Below are 22,925 nucleotides of genomic sequence, written 5' to 3' on the forward strand. Positions count from 1 at the left end.
CTTCTGACTCTTATCTGAACCAATCAAATGTTCCGTGCTGCTAAAACAAAGATTTTTATTTCTGGTTTTCCCTGTTATTCTTTCCTAAAATTGACTGGTCATTCCAGTTTTAGTCATTTTACTAACCAAAAAAGTTAACAATGTTGTAAACTAATAGTTCATGTTTAAAAAATCAATTTTAATAAACATGCCATGCACTGAAAATATGTCTGGCAAGGTTCATTTGATTTTTAAGGATTTAGAATTTCTTAATTATAATACTGCCATTTTTACCCTTGTAATTTCTAATAAATAGAAATACTGACTTGTATACCTTAATACTGGCTTAACCCAAATTATCTGCAAACAATAGACTAATTTAATTCGACTAGATTCCTACCTCAAATCCTTGGCTGTAGGTGAATTCTATTTTCAAAAAGACTTCTCGAACACAAGATTGATATTTTCATTTACTAAAATTTAATAGCACTGTGCTTAGTGACTGACACCTGGTATTTACCTTGAGCTTAAAGTGGAAGTAGCAATATGACTAGTTGATATAATAATGACAGCATGATTCTAATATTAGTCTGTTCATTTTTGTGCACACTATTCTAAGTATTTCTCTGATTCTTGGAAGGAACTCTAATCATTTGAGAAGTCAGTAGCAGTTTGTATTGCCAACTGGACAAGTCAAGATTAATTTTAATTCACATACCGTTACTCTATGAATTTTGCTATAAAAATATAGACTAGAAGATACACAGATTTTGAATATATGGACTTCCATTTATAAATAATAGTATTCATGGATTTTCCACACTATACATAATGCCTTCAGAGATACAAGTAAAATAATGAATTATTTTAAATATTAATTTTAGCCTACTTTTAATCTACCAGATACAGAAGTTTCTATTTTTAAAATGAAGCTGTGCTATTTATATTAATAATGAATAATTCCTTTTTTTCTGGAAAAAACACATCTTGGAAGTATTCAGAGTGTTAATGTATATCACGAAATTGAAAAGTCCCTCTCTGGGAGGAGTATGATTAAGTAGACTGACAATATTCTGTTATCCTATATATGTATATGATGAGCTGAAAGCAGATACTTTAGTTTTTTTTCCAGTAGGAGTAGCAATCGCTATATTTTCAATAAAACTTTAAGGATTAGTAATTGTTTAGCTTTTACCATGAAAATTTTTTTTTTTTTTGAGACTGAGTCTCACTCTGTTGCCCAGGCTGGAGTGCAGAGGTGTGATCTCAGCTCACTGCAAACTCCACCTCCTGATTCAAGCGATTGTCATGCCTCAGCCTCCTGAGTAGCTGGGACTACTGGCATGAGCCATCATGCCCAGCTAGTTTTTGTGTTTTTAGTAGAGATAGGGTTTCACCATATTGGCCAGGCTGGTCTCAAACTCCTGACCTCAGGTGATCTGCCCACCTTGGCCTCCCAAATGCTGGGATTACAGGCATAAGCCACTGTACCCGGCCTACCATGGAAAATTACAGCTTATCTTTAACTTTGTTGGAAAATTATAGCTTATCTTTAACTATGTTGAATAGAGGCTTGTGAAGCACTTGGTTTTGCAATTACATTGAAAAGAAAATAAATTTATAACATTATGTTGGTGCTTCTGCCAGTATTAAAGCAGTGCTGATAGGCAGATAGGTTGCAGTGCAAGTATAATTTGCACAGGGCTGCACTGCTCCCAGAAGGCCAGGTAACAGCTATTCCATGAAGCAGGCTATCATGCTAGGTATCTGGAGAAAGTTTAAAAACGTTATAAAACCCACTTAAACTACCTTCAGCAAGTAAAGGCAAAGTACCGAAGATTTGCAGGGGTTTCTCATGTAACAGTACAGAAAAACCATCTTTAGAACCTGGAACTAGAAGAGCATGAGGCAACTTATTTTCCTCCTTAATTTGCCTCTTTCTTCCCTTGCCTCCTTCCCCCACCTTTCTGCCATCCCTGTTTCCTATGTATTCCTTGGTAATGTCAACATCATAAGCCCAATTTTTTTATAAGCTAGTGTACTCTAGGATTCATCTTTATCACTAAAACTCTTAAATCCTATCTTCTCTAAATATGTGTTTTTCAGTTGGCCTACAATGTAAATACAGCTTCAGGGGCCTATCTTAGGAGGTTAGGAAGGGAGCAGCTAAACAGAAACTACCTATTTGCCAGAGCTGTAGGTAATCCTGACCCGCACTAGAACTTTCTGATCCTGTTACCTCCTAGCTTCCGCCACTCTCTTTAACCACAAGAGATTATAGCGTACACTTTGAAAGTCTCCCAGAAATACTACATAAGCAAAGACTTATTTTTCTTGAGCTAAAAAGTCGCAATATCTTGATACTATGAAAAAATGAACGTTTTTCTAAACATACAAAATATTTAAACTGTTTAATGTCACAGAAAACAGAAAAAAAAAAACCATAATAACGTGTACTGATACTACACAATTTTCAGTGTACGACATGGAGAACTTTTATAGTAGGAAAAATAGCTTCTACTAAAAGCAGCTTTCCAATACAGAATATTTTCCTCAGGTTTTTATTTTTTATTTTATTTTATTTTTTTGAGTTGGAGTCTCTGTCGGCCAGGCTGGAGTTCAGTGACACAATCTTGACTCACTGCAACTTCCACCTCCCAGGTTCAAGCAATTCACCTGCCTCAACTTCCCGAGTAGCTGGGATTACTGGCGCATGCCACCATGCCTGGGTAAGTTTTGTATTTTTTTTTTTTTTTAGTAGAGGCAGGGTTTCACCATGTTGGCCAGGCTGGTCTCAAACTCCTGACCTGTGATCTGCCCTCCTCGGCCTCCCAAAGTGCTGGGATTACAGGCGTGAGCCACTGCACCTAGCCTCCTCAGGTTTTTAAAATGACTTTTATTTTTTAAAAGTTAATATGTGCATCATAGGTAACTGAAAAACATAGGAAGCAAAAAACAAAGTCATCCATAATTATAAGCAGTTTACCGTTTGATGTGTCCTTCTAGATCCTGTGTGTGTATACGTGATATAGAATTTTAATAATGAAAGAAGTGGGATATTAGAGGGAATATTTTTACTGAATCATCTGTCAAAAGAAACTAAGGGAGAACTTGCCTCCCCTTGCAGGATACGTTGAAAATGTCCCACTTTCCAAAACCTAAAATGCAATTAAAAAAAAAAAAGAAAATGTCCCACTTCAGCTATAAATTGCTCTTTAACCAACTATAGCATAAGTAGCTTACAGAACAATAATGCTTTTCTCAGCATAGGGCAGATGGCTAACCTGACCTATTTATTTCTATTTATCTTAGTGGCATTCCTGAAGCTATATGGAAAAATAATACAAATATCAAATTTCACAAGGGGAATAACTTGAATACTTAAAGTACTGTATTAGAAATGAATCACAGACACACACATCTCATGTAACTTGAGTAACTTACAGTATTAGACATGAAATACAGGTGCGGCGCGCGCACACACGCACCCACCCACCCCCTCATGTATTGTCTCATGGTAGTTAGGAATCATAATCAGATGACCTGCCTCTTTCAGCCCCTCCAAGCCAGTTTCTTTATACCACTCTTCAAAACCAAGCAGGTTAATTTATCTTTGCTAAGGTTTTAGTTGAGTCATGGCTTCATTTCTATTTTGGATTTAAATAATTATCTTGAGTTGTAACAGCGGTATAATAAGGAGTAAATTTGAAAACTAGGCTGTGAATGTTCATTGTATTTCTTACAATTAACTCCTTTAATCTCTCTGCTTCACAATTTTAATAAAATAAGGCCAGTAACTCCAGAGTGCTTTTGAGGATTCCTGGTACATAAAATAATACAAAGATCTATAGGAAAATGTAAGAATTGTAACCCACAGCCATCCTTAGACATGGAGACCCTTGCTAGGATTCCTTCCCATTCTCCTAAAATTCTTCTTGTGTGGTGAGGCTTCCCTGAGTTGAGAACTCAACTTACTGGGCCCAGTAACGGTTAAAACTTCTGAAGACATAGCTTCCATATCTTCAGAAGATAAGGTGACCTATATATTGAATTGTCTCCAACCTCTTTTGTGGTAGATGAACTGGGAAGGAAATGGAGGGGGTGGGTCTTGAAATAGCTAAGCTGCTTCCTGCTTAATCACTCCTGCTGACAAATTTCTCTCCTGTTGGAGAGTAACTGGGTGGATCTTGGGCCTTGCAGATTTCTCAAACCAATGTAAGACTTTTTTTCACTTCAGCAACAGGCTATTGCCAGTTAATTACTTTCTTTTAGCCTTAGATCTAAAATGTGACCTTTTGTACAGTCAGGACGTTGCACTTTTCTGACAGATAATATTAAATCATTTCATGAAGACCTTCTGTGAAATTCTATTTAATTAATTTTTTTTTTTTTAAAGACGGGGTTTCACCATGTTGGTCAGGTTGGTCTTGAACTCCTGACCTCAGGTAATCCACCCGCCTTGGCCTCCAAAGTGCTTGGATTACAGGCCTGAGCCACCACGCCTGGCCTTTTTTTTTTTTTTTTTACTTTTCTTGAAATTCTAAAAATTTATTTGAAGTTATTGTGTTTAAAATAAATTTTCTTTGGATAATTCTCAAATATGTCTTTTGTAAGAAATAGACGTATATAAAAATCAATTAAATGTTTTTTTGAGACACAGTTTCACTCATGTTACCCAGGCTGGAGTGCAATGGCGCGATCTCGGCTCACCGCAACCTCCGCCTCCTGGGTTCAGGCAATTCTCCTGCCTCAGCCTCCTGAGCAGCCGGGATTACAGGCACGCACCACCATGCCCAGCTAATGTTTTTGTATTTTTAGTAGAGACGGGGTTTCACCATGTTGACCAGGGTGGTCTCGATCTCTTGACCTCGTGATCCACCCGCCTCAGCCTCCCAAAGTGCTGGGATTACAGGCTTGAGCCACCGCGCCCAGTCCAATTAAATGTTTACATTAGAATTTTGCCTTTTTTTTTTTTTTAATTTATTTTTTTAAGACGGGGTTTCACCATGTTGGTCAGGTTGGTCTTGAACTCCTGACCTCAGGTAATCCACCTGCCTTGGCCTCCAGAGTGCTTGGATTACAGGTGTGAGCCACCACACCCGGCCTGGAATTTTGCCTTTTTAAACAAAAAGAACAAATCTGGAGGCATCACATTATGTGATTTCAAACTATACTGTAAGATCATAGTCACCAAAACCATCATCGTACTGGCATAAAAATAGGCACATAGATGAATGGAACAGAATAGAGACCCCCAAAATGAACCTTAATACTTACAGCCAACTGATTTTCGACAAAGCAAGCAAAAATATAAAGTGGGGAAAGGAAACCCTGTTCAACAAGTGGTGCTGGGATAATTGGCAAGCCACATGTAGGAGAATGAAACTGGATCCTCCTCATTTCTTGCCTTATACAAATATCAACTCAAGATGGATTAAGGACTTACATTTAAGACCTGAAACTGTAACAATTCTAGAAGACAACTTTGGAAAAATCCTTCTAGACATTGGCGTAGGCTAGGATTTCATGACCAAGAAAAGCAAACACGATAAAAACAAAGATACATAGCTGAGACTTAAAGAGCTTTTGCAGGGCAAAAGAACAGCAGAGTAAACTGACAGGCCACAGAGTGGGAGAAAATCTTCACAATCTATACATCTGCCAAAGGACTAATATCCAGAATCTAAAACGAACTCAAACAAATCAGCAAGAAAAAAAAATCACGTCAAAAAGTGGGCTAAGGATATGAATAGACAGTTCTCAAAAGTGTAAATGGCCAACAAACGTGAAAAAATGCTCAACATTGGCCTGGTGTGGTGGCTCACATCTGAAATCCCAACACTTTGGGACAGCGAGGTGGGTGGATCACCTGAGGTCAGGAAGTCGAGACCAGCCTGGTCAACATGGTGAAACCCCATCTCTACAAGAATATAAAAAAATTAGCTGGTTGTGGTGATGAGTGCCTGTAACCCTAGCTACTTGGGAGGCTGAGGCAGGAGAATTGCTTGAACCTGGGAGGTGGAGGTTGCAGTGAGCGGAGATTGTGTTATTGCACTCTGGCCTGGTCCACTCTGTCTCAAAAAAAAAAAAACGACAACACTAATAATCAGAGAAGTGCAAATCAAAATTACAGTGCAATACCACCTTACTCCTGCAAGAATGGCCATAATCAAAAAATCAGAAAATAGTAGATCTTGGCAGGGATGCAGTGAATAGGGAACACTTCTGCATGGCTGGTGGGAATGTAGACTAGTATAACCACTATGGAAAACAGTGTGGTGATTCCTTGAAGAACGAAAAGTGGAACTACCATTTGATCCAGCAATCCTACTACTCGGTATCTACTCAGAGGAAAAGAAGTCATATGTAAAAGATACTTGCACATGTATGTTTATAGCAACACAATTTGCAATTGCAAAAATGTGGGACCTACCCAAATATCCATCAGTCAATGAGTGGATAAAGAAACTGGGGTGTTTGTGCGTGTGTGTGTGAAAGAATACTACTCAGCAATAAAAAAGACTGAATTAATGGCATTCACAGCGACCTAGATGAGATTGGAGACTATTATTCTAAGTGAAGTAACTCAGGAATGGAAAACCAAAGGTCGTTTGTTCTCATTCATATGTAGGAGCCAAGCTATGGGGGATGCAAAGGCATAAGAAAGACACAGTGAACTTTGGGGACTCTGGGGAAAGGGTGGGAAGGGGGTGAGGGATAAAAGACCATAAACTTGGTGCAGTGCATACTGCTCAGGTGGTGGGTACAGCAAAATCTCACAGATCACCACCATAGAATTTACTCAGGTAACCAAACATCACTTGTTCCCCAATAACCAATGGAAGTTTTAACCATTTAATTAAAAACTAAAGAATTTTGCCTTTTAACCTCTTTTATTTTTTTAAGAAACTTTCTAAGTGACAGATAACTTCTTTTAGGGAGCTGAATTGCCATCTTAAACTGTGATTGTTTCATTATGATGGATGTTTTGGATGTGACTTGGGAAATATCCAATTAAGCCTATCCCTCCTTGCTTTTATTAAAGAATTTTTTTTTTTTATTCTTAGACACGAGAATATAAAAAACCAAATGAAGTTTTATATTGCAAAATATTTGTACCTATTTTCTCTGCAGGTAGAATTTTAAAGCCTAGTTTATTATGTATTTAATTGCCTTTCATCTTGTGTTCGTTATGAATATTTTTCTTTAGATTTAGCCTTTTTATATGTTTTGCATCTTAGAAGTTCTTTTCCCAAGCCAGTAATTGACATTGAACACAAAATTACTTTTCTTGGATTACTAAATTAGATTTGAAGGGGATATTGAACAATGACTACATTGATTTTTTTTTTCCTAATCAACAGTCTTTAGTTGTTTGTTTATTCTTTGTTGAATGAGAGAAAAAATGTCTACGGTGTTTCTATCTTAAGTTATTTTAAGTCTAAGAATTTGGTCTTTGCCTTATTGCTCATGTCTAGTTCCATTTTGGTTCCAGGCTAGTATCTTTTCCCAAACCCCTATATTCCAAAAATTTATTGCTCTTTAAACACACCATGCTTTTTTGTTTCCAAGGTGCATAGAATAGTTCACAGTGTCTCAGTGCTTCCCTCAACCCCATGATCTTTTATTTGAAAAAAATTACAACACCTTGTATTTATCTTACGACATTTACCGTATTCTGCCTTGTGTTTTTGGCTATTTTTAATCTGTTGGTCTTTTTACTAGAATGTAAAGTCCTTGAACAGAGCATGTTGTATTCTGACCAATTTCTTTGCCTTAATGTAGACGGTGAGCTCTAGTTGTGTGGCAGGCACATCTGTCATTCACATTCATGTCAGCATTTGTGGATACATTAATATCTAACCTGTATTGAGAATATGCAAAGCTCATTCTCCAGGGTCAAAGCAGAACAGATCCATCTTCATTTTATTTGGAAAATTTTCAAACTTGAAAAAAAGCTGAAGGAATTTTCTGGTGCACACTCATATATACCCATCACCTAGATTCTATAATTAAGCTTTTACTCTATTTGTTTTCACTTATCTTTCCATTTCTGGATATAATAAGAAGTATGTATTTGGCCTCTGACCCTATTTCTTGGCACACAGCTTCTAGAAACTTTGGAATCTTAAAGTGGTAAGAGACTTTTTGTATGTGAATGAGGTAACTGATAGCTGGGGGAGCTCCTGGACAGGCTTTGTTTAGGGGCTGGTTGCCCAGGTGTTTAGAGTTGGAACTTTCAGCCTACCCCCTTGACCTCTGAAGGGGTGGAGAAGGACTGAAGGTTGAGCTGTTCACCAAAGGCCAATTATCTAATCAATTGTGTTTTTGTGATGGATCTTCGATTTTAGCTGCTCTCCCCTCCTGCCCTCTTGAGATGGGTCTTCGATTTTAGCTGCTCTGCCCATATCTCCTGCCCCCCCCACCTCTCCTACAGTTGACACTTGAACAACTCAGGGATTTGTGATGCTGTCCCCACCTTGCCCTCAACAGTTAAAAATTTAAGTATAATTTTTGACTGCCTCAGAACTTAACTACGGATCACCTGCTGTTAAAGAAAGCCCTACCAATAGTCAATTAACACATACTTTGTGTGTTATATGTATTATATATACTGTATTCTTTTTTTTGAGACAGAGTACCCAGACTGGAGTGCAGTGGTGTGATCTCAGCTCACTGCAACCTCTGCCTGCCTGGTTCAGCCAATTCTTCTGCCTCAGCCTTCTGAGTGGCTGGGATTACAGGTGCCCACCACCACGCCCAGCTAATTTTTGTGTTTTTAGTAGAGATGGGGTTTCACCATGTTGCCCAGGCTGGTCTAAAACTCCTGACCTCAGATGATCCACTATCTTGGCCTCACAAAGTGCTGGGATTACAGGCATAAGCCACTGTGCCTGGCCAATACACTATATTCTTTTTTTTTTCTTTTTTTTTTTTTTTTTAAATGAAAAACAGATGGCATTTTTTATTTAATTTTCTATATAAAAAAAAAAAAAAAAGATACTCTATTAACATGTATAAAAGCCCTGGAAATTGATCTTTTCAGTAGTTCAGGTTATGTCTGAATGGACATGACTAATTCAGCTTAGTGTTTTAGCGAAAGCTATGTTTGATTTTCAAATATTGTACACTTAATAAACTAAACAAAGCCTCAAGGCAGAACTGTCACTGCCAAATATCACCCAGTGTCCCTGCAGATAAAAGTTTAACAAATGTATTCCAGTGGTCTGCTGATTTTCTCTACATACAGCATTTTAAAAACACATTAAAACAGACCATTTCCAGACTAAACTAATGAAGAAATTACAATTCAGTGCAAAATATTATAGACTGCATTTCATTCTAGTTTTCCTCAGGTGATGAAGTGGTTGCATATTAAAAATGTAACAAAAGCAACTAATGCTTTCATCAAGAGTGTCGCCTTAGGGATCCCACCCCACTCACCATCCCCCATCTCTGCCCTACTTTGAAAACAAAGTAACATTTCCTGTAGCCAGCAACTGTTTTTTCATGTTACACATCTGATGATATATTTTATAACATGGTAGATGTCAAAGTATGTTTAAGATAGGATTTCTTCAGGACCCCTCCCCCTTTTGAATTCTAAATGGAGGAACTGAAAGTGGGATATTTAGATGGGCGATCCATATTCTATCTTTGGCAAGCTTGTACAAGCACTACTGTAAATGTAATGTAAAGGAACTGTAGGAGCTTCTTCAGTTTATGAAACACCATTCAGGACTGCTACTTCTTGAGTGTTTTCTTTTTTTAAGGTATTAATCTTCTCCTGGAGTACACTATAGCTTAGAAATGTCATCACCAGAAGCACTATGCCGTCTTCTCTGGGTATTTTATTTTCATTGTCCTTTTCAATTCTCACCCAAACCACACCAGATTTGTCCACTGTTTCTTGAAGAACTTTGCCATTTTTTCCAATTACTTTTCCAGTGAGATTCCTAGGATCCTGAATAAAATCCTTAACAAATTCCAAGAAATCTCTAGCCTTTTTTTTTTGAGACGGAGTTTCACTCTTGTTACCCAGGCTGGAGTGCAATGGTTCGATCTCGGCTCACCGCAACCTCCGCCTCCTGGTTTCAGGCAGTTCTCCTGCCTCAGCCTCCTGAGTAGCTGGGACTACAGGCACGCGCCACCATGCCCAGCTAATTTTTTGTATTTTTAGTAGAGACGGGGTTTCACCATGTTGACCAGGATGGTCTTGATCTCGTGATCCACCCGCCTCGACCTCCCAAAGTGCTGGGATTACAGGCTTGAGCCACCGCGCCCAGCCGAAATCTCTAGCCTTTTTTACAGCATCAGTACTGTCTCCATACATTCTGAATGTTCCAGAGTCTTCATCTAGCTCAATGGAGATAACTCCAGGAACCTTCCTAGCTTGCTGAATGTTATTACCATGTGTTCCTATTGCCAGGCCCATTAAATCTCTCACAACAAATTCCTCATGAAAAGCTGCTGCAAGTTGTTTGGTGCATTCTAAATGCTTAGTTGCCTCTTCGTTTCTGGAGACAGGCATCAGCTTCATATAGATACTTTGCAAATGCATGTCACTTAGGATGTTTACTTTCTTCACAGTTGCTTCACTGGCAGACCGTATCATTAGCTGTGTTGTTTCTAGATGCTAAAAAATTCTGCATGCTCCTGCTTTCTTAATATCTTTATGCACATTTTCATTAGCACACACCTCTCTCAAATCTTCAGGAACATTGACTGTGCATTTAAAGAAGGCTTTTTTTTTTTTTTGACAGTTTTATTTTGATTGATAGGCCAAAGTCATTCACATGTCACTATTTCCTTGTAAGTAGCATCATAAGCAGTATATTCAATGACAAAATTCTCCTTTCATCATCCAAACTTTAGCCAATCACCATCCACATGGCTCTTGGTTATTTGCTCTTGAATATACTTCTACTTCATCTCTTTTACTAATTTCTTTTTTTTATATCAGGTGGTGGTAATCTAACTTCATTAAATGGAACCTGGCATTCTGGTTGCCAATTATTTTCAAAAACAACTGTAAGGGAGTCTTCATGAACATCTTTGATAAATCCCTTGTAGAAAGCTCCATTGGGGCCGCGAACTTCCACCATCAGCTCCACCATGTTGGAACGGCAAAAAAAAAAAAAAAAAAAAAATTATACACTGTGTTCTTAAACTAGAGAAAAGAAAATATCATTAAGAAAATTATAAGGAAGAGAAAATATATTTACTATTCATTAAGTAGAAGTGGATTATCATAGAGGTCTTCACCTGCCTCATCTTCACATTGAATAACCTGAGGAAAGAAGTTGGTTTTGCCATCTTAGGGGTGGCAGAGGTGGAAGAAAATCCATATATAAGTGGACCTGCTTAATCCAAACCTGTATTGTTCAAGGACCAACTGTGTGAGATGTAGAGATGTTATTATCTATATGTATTTCATAACATGTTGTAAACCTCAAATATACACAATAAAATTTATTTTAAAAAAACATACCACTACCAAAAGTGCAGAGTTCAGAGAGCTTCTGGGTTGCTGAACAGGTAGAGCTGCTGCAAAGGTGGCATACCCAGAGTGGGCAGAAAGGCTCCATACCCGTTCTCCCCTACCTTACCCTACACATGTCTTCTTTCTAGCTGTTCCTGAGTTGTATCCTTTTATAATAAATGGTATTTGTGGAGCTGGAGGCCATTTTCCTTTGCAAACCAACACAGGACAGAAAACCAAATACTTTGTGTTCTTACTTGTAAGTGGGATCTGAATGATGAGAGTACATGACACGTGTCGGGGAATAATACACAGTGGGGCCTGCTGGTGGGTAGTGAATGGGAGAGGGAGAACATCAGGAAGAATAGCTAATGGTTACTGGGCTTAATACATAGGGGATGGGATGATCATAAAAGTTGGACATAAAAACAGATAAATGGTATTTGTCAGTAAAGCGCTTTCTGTGAGCTGCTCTAGCAAATGATTGAACCCAAGGAGGGGCTCGTAAGAACTGTCAATTTATAGTTGCCTGGTCAGAAGTTTTGGAGGCCTGGGATCTGTGAATTGGCTTCTGTATTGGGGGGTCAGTCTTGTGGGACTGAGTCCTTAACCTATGGGATTTTAACGTCGGTTGGTGTCTACCGGAGAATTGATGTGTGGGAATGCCAGAAGTGAAGTATTGAGTATTATGAGTGAGGGTACACTAGGAAAGGAAATAAACTACTGTTTTTGGTTTTGTTTTGTTTTTTGACACGGAGTCTGGCTCTATCACCCGGGCTGGAGTGCAGTGGCATGATCTCAGCTCACTGGAACCCAGGTTCAGGCGATTCTCCTGCCTCACCCACCTCAGTAGCTGGGACTACAGGTGCATGGCACACTGCCTGGCTAATTTTTGTGTTTTTAGTAGTGACTGGCTTTTACCACATTGGCCAGGCTGATCTTGAACCCCTGACCTCCTAAAGTGCTAGGATTACAGGTGTGAGCCACCACATCCAACCCTACTTAGGTCTTACATTTAAATTTTGTGGAGTCTGGTTTTGGCATTAGTTAACGATTCTGCAACAATTGTGTATTTGGAATTATTTTTCTTTTTCTTTTTTTCCTATCTCCAGTAATGGGTATAAGCAAGAAATTATTATTTTTTATATTTGGAGTTATTTCTTTTTGTCTATGATTGAAAACTAATAAGCTGAAAGGGATAGAAAGTCATAATTAAGGATTGATCTTAGGTTGAATTCTGTATATTTATAAATTGGTCTAGATTTGTGTATGATAATTCTATAAACATTGATTGCTGAGGCTTTTTATTATGCACCTAATTTATAATTTATTTTGCAGTTGCTTCCTCATGTGGTTGTAATAATTTCACTCTCATATTGAATGTAGGCCTGTAGCTCTATTCCATGTGTTCATAACGCATTTCTTAGTAACCACCATTGTTCTTTTTAGGAGCTGTGTTTTTAAGAGCTATTGGGGCTGTAGCTTTGAGGAGAGGGACTCAAAGATATCTTTTTCTATTAATACAGCACAAGCAGCAACATAGATTACAATAGTTCTGATGCCATTTGCATTACTATAGACCAAAATTAAAGGGTTTAAATTTATCTCCAGTATTTAACATCAATGTGCTATCTCTTTTTTCCTGACTTCATCAACGCATTAGACATTATGAATGTTTCCTTGTATATTAAGCCCCAAATGGAGTTTCTTTTTCTAACTTATTTTTATATACCTTTCATTAAAAAGTTGTAGAACATCTTCACAGATGCTAATTACATTTCACAATGCTCCTTTAAAACTTGTAAGATTTATTTTCTACTTTAATGGTAAAATAGTTGCAAATGTATGTTTAATTTACTAGATCACCACTTACCATGACAACTTTCCCTTCTTTTTACTCCTCAGTCCTCCATGACAACTCTGCTAAATAATTGTCTGCAGTGATGAAAATGTTTTATATACCCAATATGGTAGCATTTGAAATAGAGCTAGTATGACTGAGAAACTTAATTAATTCTCTTTCACCAATTAAAAATATAGTCACATACAGCTAGTGGCTACTGTATTGAACAGCACAGCTCTCCAGTCTCCACCACCCAACAAACTGCTCTTGTGATTTACATCCTAATTTCCAAAGCCAGTCAATATGGTTTGGTTGTCAGCTTCTTTAATCTTTCTCTGGAATTTGATTGACTGTCTCCTTAACTTTATACACTCTTTCTTTGGAATCTGTGCCTTCACTGTCTCCTGATTCTTAAGTTTTCTGTTGTCTTTTCTGTGGATGGTATCGATGGTTTTAGACGTCTGTACTTGGCTCTCTTCAGCTCTTACATTCTCTTAAAGTACACTTTAGCTATTCATTCAACAGTTACAGAGTATCAGTTTTTTGGTGCTAGAAAAAGACTTACGCTCTCTTTCAAGAAACTCCCCTGGCCTCAACTGGCATTAGTGCTAAAGATTATAAAATTGATCCTTCCCGTACTTCCGTTTATTTCTTCAGAAGTTCAGACTCATTTACTTAACTTCCTATTGATGGCTACTTCTGGCTGTCTCATGAGTGGCTCACATGACTACCTACTACTTATCTCTACTCCCAGTACCTTCCTCCTTGAAATATATAAAAGTAAAAAACCTTCCACCTATCACTCTTCACATTATCATAGATCTGCTTCTTAATTACAGTATCCTCCCTTATCATTGTGGGATACGTTTCAAGATCCTCCGTGGATACCTGAAACTCAGAGAGTACTGAACCCTGCATATGCTATGTTTTACCAATCCGATAACTGAGGGCTTCTAAGTGACTAACAGGTGGGTAGTCTATGAAGATTGATTTTGGGATAAAGGGAGGATTTATGTCCTGGACAAGACAAAGCAGGATGGCACAAGATCTCTTCACTCTACTCAGAACAGCATGCAGTTTAAAACTTAAGAATTGTTTGTTTCTGGAGTTTTTCATTTAATATTTTTGGAATGCAGTTTACAGCAGGTAACTGAAACCTCAGATAAAGTGGGGACTACTGTACTTGAAAAGCCTCTAATGTCATCTTTCTTTCACACATCTTGTCACATTTATCGTCCTGGTTCTCAGTAGCAGGAACCCAACGCATCGATTAGTAATCATTTTTCTCTTCTTGATACATCCAGAGGATCCAATTTCTACTTGTAGCTCTTTCCCTCTTAATTTATTGGTTGATATCTCAGCTCCCTGAAAGAGCTCTTCATGATCTCCTTTCAGGGTGAACACTCTATACCCTAGCTGTGCTAAGCCAATAGCATTTCCCCCAAACACCATTTCCTTTTCCTTTTCTTTATTTTCCTAGAGAGAACTTACTAGCTCTAACACCATTTTCTACGACTGCTTTCTATAGGCAAAGTCAGAAGAGTAGTTTCTCCTCTTACCATTATCATCACTATAGCGGACTTAGATTAAATGCATCCTATGTGGCAGGCACTATTCTGAGTGTTCCATATTATCTTACTTAATTCTTAAACAGCACAGTCAGATGTAGGTATTGAAACCGAGGCACAGAAGTTTTAAGAAATCCTTTTTCTTTTTTTCACTTTTATATGATTATTTTTGAAAAAAAAAATTTAATAGATTTTATTTTTTGGAGCTGTTTTAGAAAACCTACAACAGCATTGAGAGTTCTTACATACACCTTCTCCCTACACAGTTTCCCCTATTATCAACATTTTATATTACAGTGGTATACTTATAATTGATGAACCAATATTGATATATTAATATTAACTAAAGTCCATAGTTTACATTAGGATTCACTCTTTGTCTCCTACAGTTCTGTGAATTTTGACAAACGCATAATGTATTATTCAGTATCATGCCATATAGTACCATACAGCGTAATTTCCTCTTTCTAAAAAATGTCCTGTGTTCCACCTGTTTGTGCCTTCCCCTTCCCCCAGCAACTGTTGATCTTTTTAGTGTCTACGTGTGTGTGTTTTTTTTAAACCAGAATGTCGTGTAGTTGGAATCATAGTGTATAAGCCATTTATTTTCAGACTGGCTTCTTTCACTTAGGATTCCTTCATGTGGTTTTGTGGCTTGATAGCTCATTTCTTTTTAAGAAAAATATTCCATTGTATGAGTATACTGCAGTTTGTCGATCTATTCAGTAAAGAACATCTTGGATGCTTCCAGTTTTGGGCAGTTATGAATAATTTTGATGTAAAGATTTGTATGCAGGTTTTTGTGTGGACATAAGTTTTCAACTTATTTGGCTAAATACCTAGCAGTGGGATTGCTGGATTGTATGGTAAGACTGTATTTTGCTTTGTAAGAAATTGCTGGACTGTCTACCAAAGTGATTGTACCATTTTGCATTCCCACCAGCAACGAAGGAGAGTTGTTGGCTCTACGTTTTTGACAGAAATTGGTATTGTCAGTGTTTTGGATTTTAAGTGTTCTAATAGGTCTGTAGTGGTATCTCACTACTCATGATTGTTTTAATTTTTAGTTTCCTAATAATAAATGATGTTGAACATTTTTCCTATGTTCATTTGCCATGTGAATGTCTGCTTTGGTAAGGTGCTCATTCAGATTTTTTGCCTTTTTTATAATTGGGTTGTTTCTTAGTTTTGTGTTATAAGTTCTTTCTTATTTTGGATACCAGTTTTTTATCCCATATGTGTTTTACAAATATTTTCTCCTAGTCTGTAGCCTGTTTTTTCATGCCCTTAGCAGTGTCTTTTACAAAGCACAGATTTTTAAATTTTAATGAAATCCAATTTATTAGGTTTTTTTTCTCGAATTGTTTTGATGTTATTGTTGTATTGGATCGAGCGTAGAAAGTTAGCACCAAGACAAAAGTATGCCAGATTGCAGGGTCATTTATTATGCCGGCGACCACAGAGGACTCACGTCTCTCCAACCTGTGGCCTCAAAAGGAGGGTGCCAAGACTTTTTATACCCGAAAAACCACTTTGGGAGTGGGGGTGAAGAGCGGGGATGGGGATGAAAAGGTTTCGGACATTCCAAGGGCTAGGGGATTCTGTGATTCACCTCCTGGGCAGAGACAAGGTCGGGGGTCTCCGGACATTCCAAGGTCTAGGGGACTTTTGTCATTCTGTTTGTTACTTCAGTGGTTTACAGAAGTCAAGATACACATTTGTTTACACATTGTCTGGGTGGTGATAGAAGTCACAGATTTTAGCAGTTACTGATAAGAAAAGGTAAGCAGCTTTACATAGTTTTGCAGAACAAACTAGCAGTTCTATTTACAGAGGCCAAGAACAGTAGTTATTGTGAGGAGAATGGGGCAGCCATTGCAACTTATTTAAAAACAGTTTTGCATTTTATAAAAATAGCGTTGCTCAGGTTCTGGCTCCAGGCCAGCACAGTATCACATTATATTTAAAAGTCATCACCAAACTCAAGATCATCTAGATTTCTCCTCTGCTATCTTCTATAAATATTATAGCTTGGCATTTATATTTAGGCCTAGGATCCATTTTGAGTTAACATCTTTTTGAAAGGTATAAGATCTGTGTCTAGATTATTTATTTTGCATATAGATATCCAGTTCAAGCACTGCTCAACTTGAAGTTCAGTGAAGTCTTGAACTTAACTGTTAAGTTGAAGACTGTCTTTTCTCCATTGAATTACTTCTGCTCTGGTTTTTTTTTTTTTGTTTTTTTTTTGAGACGGAGTTTCGCTCTTGTTACCCAGGCTGGAGTGCAATGGCGCGATCTCGGCTCACCGCAACCTCCGCCTCCCGGGTTCAGGCAATTCTCCTGCCCCAGCCTCCTGAGTCGCTGGGATTACAGGCACGCGCCACCATGCCCAGCTAATTTTTTGTATTTTTAGTAGAGACGGGGTTTCACCATGTTGACCAGGATGGTCTCGATCTCTTGACCTCGTGATCCACCCGCCTCGGCCTCCCAAAGTGCTGGGATTACAGGCTTGAGCCACCGCGCCCGGCCGCTTCTGCTCTGTTTTTAAAGATCAGTGTACTATATTGGTATGGGTCTGTATCTGGACTGTCCTGTCCTTGATCTTTCTCTCTGTTCTTCTGCCAGTGGCATACAGTCTTGATTACTGTAGCTTTCCAGTAAGGCATTTTGCTTGTTTAGAGACAAAATCTCACTCTCACGCCCAGACTGGAGTGCAGTGGCATGATCTCGGCTCACTGCAGCCTCCACCTCCCATGTTCAAGTGATTCTTCTGCTTCAGTCTCCTGAGTATCTGGGACTACAGGCATGAGCCACCATGCCTAGTCATTTTTGTATTTTCAGTAGAGACAGGGTTTTACTGTGTTGGCCAGGCTGGTTTCAAACTCCTGACCTCAGGTATCTGCCTGCTCCCGTCTTACAAGGTGCTGGGATTACAGGCATGAACCACCTTTATAGTAAGTTTTTAAATTGGATTGTGTCAGTCTTTTGATTTTTTTCCGTTTTTTTCTTCCATATGATATTCAGTGTTACGCGTTTCCTGCCTTTCTATATGAACTTTAAAATCAGTTTGTCAGTATTCACAAAATTAATTACTGAGATTTTCATTGAGACTATGTTGAAATTTTTATAGGTCAAGTTGGGAAGCACGTATATTTTAACAGTATTGACTCTTCCTGTCAATATGAAATACCTCTCTACTTAAATCTTATTTATATGTTACTTATATTGATTTATATTGATATATTTATGTAGTTTATATTTTATTTACATTCTATTTATTTATATTGTCTTTCATTGGTATTTTATAGTTTTCCTCATACAAATCTTATATATATTTTGTTAGATTTATACTTAAGGATTTTTTTTTTCAGTGCTAATATACATAGTGTTGTATTTTAATTTCAAATTCCATTTGTTCATTACTGGTACATAGGAATTAATTGACTTTTGTATATTAAAAAATCTTGTATCCTGCACCCTTGTATGCTGCAACCTTGTTATAATCACTTATTTGTTCCAGTGGTTTTTATGTGTTATTTAGAAGTGTGTTGTTTAATCTCCACATATTCTGAGATTTTTCAGCTAGCTTTCTGTTGTTTATTTCTAATTTAATTCCATTGTGATCTGAAAACATACTTTATATGATATCTATTACTTCAAATTTAAGGTTTTATGGCCCAGAATGTGGTCTAACTTGGTTAATAAGCCATGAGAACCTTAGAATAACATAAAGAGTTGAAAACAGGATTTACTGGACCCAAATCAAGGTGTCTACAGCACTGCATTTCCTCTGGAGGCTCTTGGGAGTATATGTTCTCTTGCCTCTCCGAGTTTCTAGAGGTCACCGACTTCCTCAGGAGCTGGAATTACAGATGTCTGCCACCACACCCAGCCAATTTTTTGTATTTTTAGCAGAGATGGGGTTTCACCATGTTGGCCAGGCTGGTCTTGAACTCCTGAACTCAGGTGATCCACCCACCTCCGCATCCCAAATTGCTGAGATTATAGGTGTTAACCACCGCACCTGGCCACTAAACAGAATTTATTATCTGATCATGATTCAAACAAACAAATCTAAAGTTTGGGGCTCAGAAACTGTTTTCTTCCGAATACATGAACAAAGTCATTGATATGCCTTGTTTAGCATTTGTTCTTATTCTCATCTCTAGTCTGATGTCCTTTGAGTAGACTGCCTTACACTGACAAATGCCATGCCAAACTTCTACATTCAGTAATGTGGTATGTTAATGTTTTCCTTCTTATTCAACTTTTCAGCAAATCTCAAAGATAGAGGTTTAAATGGCCTCTGGCAATAGCGACAATGCAAGGGCGAGAGAGGTTTGACTGTAATACTGTGTCTCTGTTTTAGATGTCATCATCATCATAATTCTGCCAACTCAGTCAGATTAAGTATTTGGTTAATTATTTTCATTCTCAGCTAACCAAATGCGCTTTACCTTTTTAGGTTTACCGACAAGACTGTGAAACTTTCGGGATGGTGGTGAAAATGCTGATCGAAAAAGATCCTTCATTAGAAAAGTCTATACAGTTTGCATTGAGGCAGAATTTACATGAAATAGGTGAGCGGTGTGTTGAAGAACTCAAGCATTTCATTGCAGAATATGATACTTCCACTCAAGATTTTGGAGAGCCTTTCTAGATTTTTTTGCACAGGCAAAAAATAAAGGTCTCTAAAATTATTTTCTTCCTGGATTGTGTAAATCCTTAATACATGGATTTTTTGTGATGCAGAGAATTACATTATGATAGTTGACCACATTTTAATATTATGTAAAAATCTAAAATACTCTGCTTAAAATATTTAATTAGAATTTTTGTATTTTTTGTAGAGACAGGGTTTCACCGTGTTGGCCAGGCTGGTCTCTAATTCCTGGTCTCAAGTGATCCGCCTGCCTTGGCCTCCCAAAGTGTTGAGATTACAGGCATGAGCCACTGTGCCCTGCCAACACATGATACCACGTGAAAATATTAGAATTCTGAGTTGTGATTTTATTTACTTGCTTGCTTTTTCTTAGGCTTTGTAACTTGTCATATGTTAAAGTGTACTATCCTAATAAACTGAATACTTTGGTATCTTAGAGAATATTTGCTTTGAGAATAATTCTCATTCAATGATAAAACAGAGCACTTAATTCTCTGATAGACACCTCAGAAAAAATCCGTTTTTCCAAGTAATGAACTCAGTGTCTTTTATTACAATAATCCTGAAATTCCTGGTGTTTTCACTGATGTATATCTTAAATAATACCATATACAAGACTAATAAATAGAGGTAATTTGAGGTGGAAGATGAGGGATATTTTAAGTTTGGGACTTCTCAAAAAAAATTTGATCAAAAGGAAAATTTTGGAATATGCCTGGAATAGTGGAATTTTATTTATAAAAAAATTTTTTTTTATTGGCTCATACTTTGCATTTCAGGAAACAAGGTGATTGTAACATGTCCATGATTAAACTATTAGCAGATTATTCCTGTGTTAATCTCTGTATTCTAATGAGTTCTTTGTTCTGTTCTGCTGCTTTTTAGAGGTTCTTGTTTTTTCAAAAGTGTTCTTGAAAGAAACAAAGTGAGTTGGCAGTTAGATAGCACAGCTACCGCTTACCAAGCAGTCTATGGAAACAACCCCTCATCCAAATCACGGGTTATTTAAGACTCTAACTGGGACAATTAGGATATTCCACTCATTTCCTGCTCACTTCAGCAGCCCAGTGACATTGAGCCAAAATATACAATTCTGTGTTATTAGTGAGGAAACTTTAAAAATCATGTTTGTTATTACTACCTAATTTCAATATCCTCCCATCCTCTTTCCATTTCTCTTCTCTCTCACTTGAATTCTGGCATTATTTTTAGTGGCGTTGACTGATAAACCTACCCTAGAGCACATAAAATTTATATTAAAAGTAGAAGTAGCAGTATGTATAATTTTAACAAATCCTATAACAGGTGCCTCAAAATACGTATTGTGTCATTCCACAAATTTGAAAACTGAGGACAATAATTATTTTTTTAGTTTTCTAAATGAGACCACCTTGGGTTTTTATTTTTGCCATTTAGATGTTATACTTATTTAACTTTTATAAAACGTAAGCCAAGCTAAATCCCACATAATAACTCTTGGTATTCTTCCTTCATATGAGCAGTGATTTTGTTACCTGTAGGAGATTGGTCAGGGTGGTGGGAGAAATTGTAGGGAGAGAATGTAAATCTTTTTGAAAGATCTGAAGGTTTGCAAAAGCTTCAGGAGAGAATAAAAGCTGAAGGCAGCTAATTCTCTTACCCTGAGGCTAAGGGCAAGTGGTAGGCAACAAGGGAGTATAAAGGAATTAATCTAGATAAGTTTGTTTGCTTATGTCTCCGGAAACCAACCTTTGATCATCCACGTGCAAGACTGCTCCCTGGAAAGAGGGGGCAACAATGTTAATTACCCGCAAATTGTGTTGGCTCCAGGCCTTTGTCATTAAATCTATACTGAGTAAATACCAGCGGCTCTGGCTTATGGGACTGCTCTCTCTTTGGCGACACTAAGCTGACAGTCCCCTAGCGCTCTTTCACAGCCTGCCTGTGTCTGAGTATTTCTTTCATTCGTCGCTCGGCCAGAGTCTGCAGGACAGACTCAGCAGCTGGCGCCCCATGTGACGAACGCTGCAACGGATCATGACGGAACCCTCAAAAATGAAGGTGAAGAGACTACACAGTCAGTAAGTCATTGGTCCTGCTCGGGATTTCCAAGTTTGGGGGAGTTTTCAAGCTAGGGCTTATCATGAGTCAACAGTTATCCGCACAACAGAAACAGTATATAAAAGTATTAAAACAACTGCTTAAAGCTAGCGGAGCCTGTTTCACAGGCTCAATTAGGGGAGCGAATGCAAACTGTTGTTCCCTATAACCCATAGTTCCCAGAAGAAGGCATGCTGGACCTAGAGCTCTGGGAACAAGTGGGGAGAAACCTTAAATGATAACATGTACAAGGACAATGGGTCCCAGTAACATCTTCGATGTTATGGACCTTAGTTAGGACTACTTTGGCCCTGCTCTACACAGAAGAGCCTAAAAAGGGAAGGGAGGAGGAACCATCACCTACGTTATGGCCTCCTCCTCCTCCTCCCTGAGCCTCCTCCCTCAATAAATTGGGGAAAAGGCAAGGGTACACTACAGCTATGGGACCCTGTCTTAGGCAAGTGGCATTAGAAGGGGAACTCTTGGCCTGCCTGGTAATGCATGTTCAACAAGGCAATCAGGTATACAAACCCATTTCTTTCAACACTTAGAAAGAGATAAGGAAAAGCGTTAAAGAAAATGGAGCTGCTAGCCCATTTACGAGAGGATTAATTGAGGCCATAGCAAACAGTTTCCATATAACACCATAGGAATGGTGAGTGCTAGCTAAAACAACTTCAGAGGACCGTCAATACCTCCTCTGGAAGGCAGAATTTAATAAATTATGTGAACAGCAAAACCCTTTCTAATAATAGCCACTGTTACTATTCCTCCGCTACATGGCTCTCTCAAAATTCAGTTTAGGTAAAACAGCAGCCTTTAAAGGGAGAAAAATTACAACAAGACCATGAATTAGTTGAGGAACAATTAAAAGCTGGCCATGTAGAACCATCAGACAGCCCTTGGAATTCTCCCATTTTCATCATTCCCAAAAGGTCTGGCAAATGGAGACTTTTGCATGACTTATGAGCTATCAGTGCTAATTTGCAACCTACGGGGCCCCTTCAACAGGGGCTCCGTTCCCCCACGGTGATTCCTTGAGATTTGCCTATAGTTGTTTTTTGACTTTAAAGAATGCTTTTATATTATTCCCCTTGCAGAACAGGACAGAGAAGAATTTGTGCTTACGATACCAGCTATCAATAATGAAAGACCAGCTTGCCAATTTCATTGGATAGTACTTCCTCAAGGAATGCTAAACAGTCCTACCATGTGTCAGTATCATGTAAATCAGGCTTTGCTCCCCCAGAAGAAAAGAATTTCCTAATTGTAAGATTATTTATTTTCCGAATGACATTTTACTAGCAG

General features: G+C 38.0%; 1 protein-coding gene and 1 long non-coding RNA gene across 30 annotated transcripts in view; one reads left to right on the forward strand and one right to left on the reverse strand.

Moving 5' to 3' along the window:
* The window catches only part of PPHLN1 (periphilin 1), a 135,861-nt gene that overhangs the window by 108,330 nt on the left and 4,606 nt on the right, over window positions 1-22,925 (forward strand). For 27 of the 29 annotated variants that reach the window (XM_032248488.1, XM_032248482.1, XM_032248483.1 and 24 more), the window contains 2 exons: window positions 19,341-19,455; window positions 21,498-21,598. In XM_032248488.1, the coding sequence (XP_032104379.1) occupies window positions 19,341-19,455; window positions 21,498-21,598 (216 nt within the window). Of the gene's footprint in view, window positions 1-19,340; window positions 20,366-21,497; window positions 21,599-22,925 lie in introns of those variants that run through there. The other 2 variants (XR_004259976.1, XM_032248513.1) reach the window with 2 other exon arrangements.
* LOC116530411 lies at window positions 18,405-18,686 on the reverse strand. Its single transcript, XR_004259979.1, has 2 exons — window positions 18,512-18,686; window positions 18,405-18,478 (listed from the first exon to the last, which is right to left on the reverse strand). It is a non-coding gene; the product is annotated as an uncharacterized LOC116530411 (long non-coding RNA).

Source organism: Sapajus apella, unplaced genomic scaffold (genome assembly GCF_009761245.1).
Source record: "Sapajus apella isolate SASKATOON/1434 unplaced genomic scaffold, GSC_monkey_1.0 scaffold66, whole genome shotgun sequence".
NCBI classification, from domain to species: domain Eukaryota; kingdom Metazoa; phylum Chordata; class Mammalia; order Primates; family Cebidae; genus Sapajus; species Sapajus apella.